Source organism: Bombyx mori, chromosome 13, assembly GCF_030269925.1.
Source record: "Bombyx mori chromosome 13, ASM3026992v2".
NCBI classification, from domain to species: Eukaryota; Metazoa; Arthropoda; class Insecta; order Lepidoptera; family Bombycidae; genus Bombyx; species Bombyx mori.
Genome location: NC_085119.1, coordinates 500949 through 508010, shown reverse-complemented (window position 1 = coordinate 508010; position 7062 = coordinate 500949). Strand labels below are relative to the sequence as shown.

The window sequence follows — 7062 nt, the reverse complement described above, 5'->3', positions numbered from 1 at the left end:
GCCCGCTGAGTTTCTCGCCGGATCTTCTCAGTGGGTCGCGATTCCGATCCGGTAGTAGATTCATACGCGAAGCAATTGCTCTTGAGTTGTTAGGTCTCCTTCGGAGGCGCTCGGGCAGTTGTTAGCAAATCCCCCCCTCCTGGCTGAGCCTTTGCTCGCCCACCTGTCCTGGTGAAGCTGGAAAGGCCTCCGGGCCACCAGTAATCTTTCAATCATAAAAAAAAAAAAAAAAAAAAAAAAAAAAATACCACCGAGCTGCCTCTATTGAAGGTTGCGAAGGAAAATAAAATTGCATTTTGAGAACTAAATAATAAAAGAGATAAGTACAGCTTTTTTGTTTTAAATTATTTTTGAAACGAAAACAACTCTTTGTATTTTCGAGACTAATAACAATTCAATCAACAACGTAAATAGAATTTTCTTTTTGTCCGCAATTATATTTATAATTTCGGTTTGTACAAAGATTTCTTATTTTCCTTGAAAATTTTAGTCGGAATTTTTCTTGTGTTATTTTTGGAAAATTGACAAAGTAATTTGTTAGAAACAATAGCAACCGTTTCAATTTTACTGAGAGCTAAATTCCATTCAGGTCTCCAAAAAGGGCTGACGAAGCCATTTTTTTGGGGTTTTGAGGACTGTTGGAAAGCAGTTCAAACATTTTACTATTTTATTGTATCTTGCATAACATCTTTGTTTGAAACATTTGTTTGAAGTCTGATTAGAAAGCAAAGTTAGTCATCATCATTTTCCTGCCCTTCTCCCAGTTACCAGGGGTCAGCGTAACATGTTTTGTCCTTCCATACTCCTTTATCATATACAATTTCTTCGCTCACTCCCATCTTAAATGTATAGTCTTTCACGCAGTCCACCCATTTTTCTTAGGTCCTCCTAGTTACCTCTAAAGATTCCTCTAAAGCCTTCAACATTCATGCGTTTCGGTTTGAAGGGTAGGGCAGCCGTTGTAACTATACTGAGATCTTAGAACTTATATCTTAATGTGGGTGGCGCATTTACGTTGTAGATGTCCATGGGCTCCAGTAACCACTTAACACCAGGTGGGCTCCAGTAACCACTTAACACCAGGTGGGCTGTGAGCTCATCCACCCATCTAAGCAATTTTTTTTTTTTTATTTAAAACTCTCTTAACAACCTCATCGTCATTTCGTCTCATCACATGTTCATACCATGCCAAACGCGCACTTCTTAACTTCTCTGTTATAGGTACCACTTTCAGACTTCCTCTAACATATTCATTCTGTATTCTATCCATTCTCGTTACTCCACACATCCGCATCTTTGCTCCATGCAATCGCCGTCATCAGCCACTTTAATGGTCCAACAAGCTGATCGATACTAGACGGCAGGCCTTAATAACCTTATATAACTATATCTTCCCTTGTAGGGAAAGGGAAACGTGTGAATCACACGTGGTGCCCGTGAACTGTCGCCATTTGCATCCATCCTGCGTCAATTCTGTGCCTCACTTTATGATCCAGTTCCCCGTTGCTTTGGATAACGAACCCTAGGTATCGGAAGTCTTGACAAAAGTGCTCCGTCGAGAGCAATGGGTGTAAAATTGGAGAGACTGCCAGAATCAAAGAACAGATGTTATGTTTTAGATCTGCTGATTTGCTGATTTTTAAGCCAACACTTTCTAACCAGCATCGCCATTTCTCCAGTATGTTTTGGTCCTCGAGTCCGTTTTCTCCGACGCACACTATGTCGTTGGAAAACAGCATACACCAAGGGTCCTCTTCCTGCATTTCCGACGTCAAGGCATCCATCACCAGCAGAAGGAGATAGAAACTTAGCGCAGACCCTTGGGGTAAGCCCACCACCACATTGAACTCGTCGGAATTCCCTGCGGTGGTTCATACATACGTCCTGGATTGACTTTAAATGGCACAGATTAACTTCACACGCTTAGTTACTCAGTAAAGTTAACAAAAGAAATCCAAATAAAATCTCCTACAAAATGAAGAACTTGATTAACTGATACTGAAAATCTCTCCCAGATCTCATAGTCCTCATATATCACGTCTCAGGCTGGTCTCCGTTTGGAATAAGTTTTTGCACAACTGACCAAAGTTCCGCAGCCAGAGTGCCAAGTTCCTTACAACGATTTGTCAAATTAATGACAACGAAATTTGGAACTAAAACAAAACTCATAAAGTACATTTTTCATTGGATTTTAATCATGATGATTTATCTGAATTTGATTTATGAATATCCTTCTCTATTTAAGCTTAATACGTATCCGTAATTAGTTAACGTTATTGTAATGAAAATGACAAGAAAACCTGTCCAATGCTTGCCACAATGTCATTGAGTCATGTAACGAGAAAATAAGCCCCTCAAAACTATACGTTTGCATGATGTCGAACGGTGGGGCATGTTAACAGATGGTACCAAACTTTCTTCTATATCCGACTTCATGTCTCAATGTGATGGTTGATGGGGAATTTCTTATATGCTATAGATACCACTTAACTTTTTTTTCCCTACCTAAGCTGAGAGCCTTGAGAGGCTATTTCAGCGTAACCTTAACTAGTAGGTGAGCTCACGGGGCTCAAACCTGACGACGTTGCTAACACAAACCCTAGCAAGAGCCATGCTTCACAGTATCTACCACCGGATCGGAAACGCGACCCACTGAGAAGATCCGGCAAGAAACTCAGTGGGCTGTGTCCGAGGGTACTTAACATCAGGCGGACAGTAAGCTCGTCTGCCTGTACATATCACCATTAAATGGTTTGGCCTAGTCCAGAGACGTGTTAAAATATAATGTATCCCTAACAGTATCTTTTATGTGCACTATTATTAGCTTGGCTTCGCATAATACATTTTAAACGATCAATTCACTGTAATTTCATACAAACACCGGTCTACCAAAGTAAGCCCATCGATCAAAGCTCTCGAAGGGATCGGCCGAGCTTTTTATTTGACTTTTGATGAGCGGGAAATGTTGACAAATTCACTGACAGTATTCATTACCAGAGAGCTTTCGTCTTTTCGTGCTTCAGAAAGTTTTGTCTGCCGATGCTCTGATTGGTTAGGATCGAGGAGAGTACTTAAATATTGAATATTTGTAGGACAAATTGCATTGACAGCTATTGAGTAACTAAAATCTGAAAATGTACTTAAGTATGTAAAGAATAATTTTTTTTTAGACGGAATCACTCACCTATCATTCAGTGAAAAGAGAGCTCGGTTTTGTTTTAAGTCGTCGTGGCCTATAAAAAAAGACGTCCGGTGCATTCGTGTTGAGCGAGGCACCGGTGTTCGAATCTTAGGCGGGTACCAATTTTTCTAATGAAATACGCACTCAACAAATGTTCACGATTGCCTTCCACGGTGAAGGAATAACGCCGTGTTATAAAAATCAAGCCTGCAAAATTATAATTTGCGTAATGACTGGTGACACAAACACTTATCATTTTCTCCGATTTTAGCAGATTATTGGTAATATATTGACTACACATATTACTAAATATATTAAATGAGATATTGTTCTGATAACTGAATCTAGCTAATAATTATTTAAGAAATATGGAGCTTTAAGTTCTTACCAAAATTGGACTGTCGCCGAGCACAGAAAATCAAACACGTCAATAAAACGTTCCCTACGTACATATTATGTGTGTGTATATAAAATTCACATCAAAAGCAAGCTTTCTAAATTAATTAATCTCACATTTCGAAAATCTTATAAGGTAATATAAATCTCAAAACATTGAATTACACGCTTCAAAGAAACTCGCATGAACAGAATGAAGCACATTGAAACGAGAGTCTGAATCTCGCTAGGAATCGTACCCGGCCACTCGAAGTACATACGGAGACGTTCAAGAAAGGCCGCAACGAGCCCGCGTAAGTGCGTACTTGGAAACAAAAGTCATAACTCACTTTTTGACAGAGGGCTGGGTGCGTTCACATGACTCACTCGTGTAACTTGTGCTCAGCGAATAATTCGAGAATACACTTTTATTTTATTGCTAAGATGGGTGAACGAGCTCACAGCCCACCTGGTGTTAAGTGATTACTGGAGCCCATAGACATCTACAAGGTAAATGCGCCACCCACCTTGAGATATAAGTTCTAAGATCTCAGTACAGTTACAACGGCTGCCCCACCCTTCAAACCGAAACGCATTACTGCTTCACGGCAGAAATACCACCGCGCGGACTCACAAGAGGTCCTACCACCAGTAAAAGAGTACTATAGAGTTTTATTTATTTAAAGTTTCATATTAAGCTCTTCCAAATTAATTATAATACGAAACGAGTCCAAGTGCACTCAACCTCCGAAATCTTCACATATATTCGACGGTAGAAATGCATACAACCTGGGCTCCTAAGTGCAGAACTAAGATACTGCCAAAAAGATCATACGCACTGGAATCGCATTCACTACATGTCTGTGCATGTGATTTGCTTGCTGTGTAGTGTGTGAGTATTCCTCCGTTTGAAAACATTTAACTATGGAAATTTGAAGGGGAAATCTATGTTCAACAGTATTAGATCATTTAGATCTTGCAGACGCCATAATTATCTAGTGCTTGTGGTAAAAATCGTGCGATTAGCTTAATGAACAAAGGTAAAAGCAGTTGGTATATTATTGAAGATCGTGACGTATGAACATGCGCCCAACGAATTTACTTCGAGTAATATGTAGACAGAAGACAATCACAACTTTTCCGTCTTCACAGATATATTAGACCGCAGTGTGTTGCCTCCCTGTTCGTCATTTTAACTAACATCCGACCAAAAGTTGTGACTAGTACATACCAGATATGTATTCTTTTTATTTTGTAGTATTATAATAACCAAGATATTATTTGGAGATACTCGTGACGTTTAGAATGATGGGATGTAGAGTTATGAAGTTGTTACGATTGTGTTAGATAAAGTAACAACTAGTTTTTTAAAGATAATAAATTAAAATGTATGAACAAGAACGCGCAGCATGAGACGGTAGCGGCGGCGCACGATTTCGGTTAAAATGTTACTTTCACTAAACTTAAACTTATACCACACAAAATTGTAACGGTGCGAGAATGGTTTGTCTATATATATATATATAGTTTGGATAGACGAGCTTACAGCCCACCTGGTGTTAAATGGTTATTGGAGCCCATAGACATCTACACCCTTCAAACCAAAACGCATTACTGCTTCACGGCAGAAATAGGCAGTTAAAATAATTGAGGACTTGCTTCGTAAGGACGTGGATTCAAATATCGTATCGTCAAAAAATAAACAAAAATATACTGAATACATAATAGTGGTCGACATGATGGAACCCAAAAAATAAACTTCAAGTAATCCTTTTGTATATTCTTGGCGTATATACAACAAAGTGTAATGAAAACTGTACTATCGAAAAATCGCTCATTCTATGAGTTCTTTATTATATTTTAACTGTATTGATCCTGCGTGGGTAAATAAACATAATATATTACCGACGAACGTTACATGGCATACAAGAATTAAGGTTTATACCATATACTCGTAACAGTATCATTATCACTATCTATTCCCTGTTTTAAAGTAAGCTCAAAGGACATTTGGATAACTGTTATCATAAAATTGTTATTTATTTACTACGCTAATAACTAATAATTCAAATGCTTGTATCATGTTGAAAAGTTATTTTAAAACTAACATTAAATTCGTAACTAACTTTACCTTTTCATTCAGAATAAATTATAAAAGTTCAGCAAGTTAAATCAACACAGGCAAACTAAAAGAAGATGAGAAAAAATCAATTGAATCAAAACTAGCCTCGACGCTTGAAAGTTCACAAGGAAAAAGCTCTGTATGGAATCCGTAGAATTTTCTCGACGTGGTGGAGAAGTTTTTCTTTGAAGGTAAACTTTTAAAAGCTGATGCAGGCGGCACATTGTTACGGGACAAATTGCAATCGTGTTTCTCGGGATTGTTATTTTGAGTGGTACTAGAATAGAATATTAAAGTTATTTTTTAATACGTTGATACCGTGGGATGCAGATAAACGTTTACGATAATTCCTGGAGAATTTAACTTTTAACTTTTAGTTTGAAAATTACTGTACTTAAACCGTTTCCATCGAATTTTTTAATGTGTTCCACGTCGGGCTACTTTAAAACGCCCACATAATACTTCAGATGTCTCTATAAATTTCAAAGAAGTCAATAAGAGGCTGTACTTCTCAGGGGGACGAAAAAAAACTATCCGAGAAGCAATATCATTGAAAAAAAAAACAATTTCTTCACTGAAAAAACTTAGTGCCAAACTCGACAGCAGGTTCAGTGCCGTGATTCTTAAATCAAGTAAGCCTTCAAAACTACTGAATATGTTCTGTTCAATTATCTATAAAGAGCGAGGTCCACGGTAAGTTCAGGCAACGTTTTTATGTTTTATTTGGATCCGGATTCACCTTTGCGTCGGGCCATAAGAACGCCTCTTATTAAGTTTGGTATATATTTATTTACTGTTTTCGTACATAATAAAATAGGATCCGTATGATTAAGCTACTCTGTAGCTTAGTTTGATAAATATACAGATTATACGAACAGAACGTTACAAAGAGTACACACAGAGCATAGGCAACAAAATGTTTTTATCATTGTACACCATGTTAATTTCTACTAGTATTATTACTATCCAGAAGCAAAGAGCTTTGGTGTTTCGATTAGATGGATGAGACTGAGTCTTTGAGGTTATGTCACAACCTGTGAGGCGACATTTTAATGTCTACGAGCACAGGGAATCACTTAACATCAAGTAGGTCGTGAGTTCGTTTATCCGTCTATGTAATAAAAAACAAACAAACAAAACGCATGGCTTGAAGCCCAACAAGGTCATCCTCTTCGAAGTAACTTTTCAATTTACAGCGAATATTCCAGATACAGTTGTTTTTTTGCTGTTTCACGACTGAAACTTTAGTAAAATGTAGATTTATTTTCTCATTCAAAGTGTAATTATTCCTTTGTTTTATACACTAAGGATAATGAAAAATGTCGCAATCAGCTAACAATTCCATTAAATCTTTTTAGAAAAACTCCTTAAGCTTTGAGCGCGA

The 7062-nt window shown here is 37.7% G+C and overlaps 1 protein-coding gene across 1 annotated transcript; it reads right to left on the bottom strand.

The window, feature by feature from the left end:
* Window positions 1-1421: 1421 nt before the first annotated feature.
* Window positions 1422-1763, bottom strand: LOC101742934 (uncharacterized). Its single transcript, XM_004926346.2, has one exon. It carries the CDS (start codon window positions 1761-1763, stop codon window positions 1422-1424), a length of 342 nt encoding a protein of 113 aa, XP_004926403.2.
* Window positions 1764-7062: the final 5299 nt, after the last annotated feature.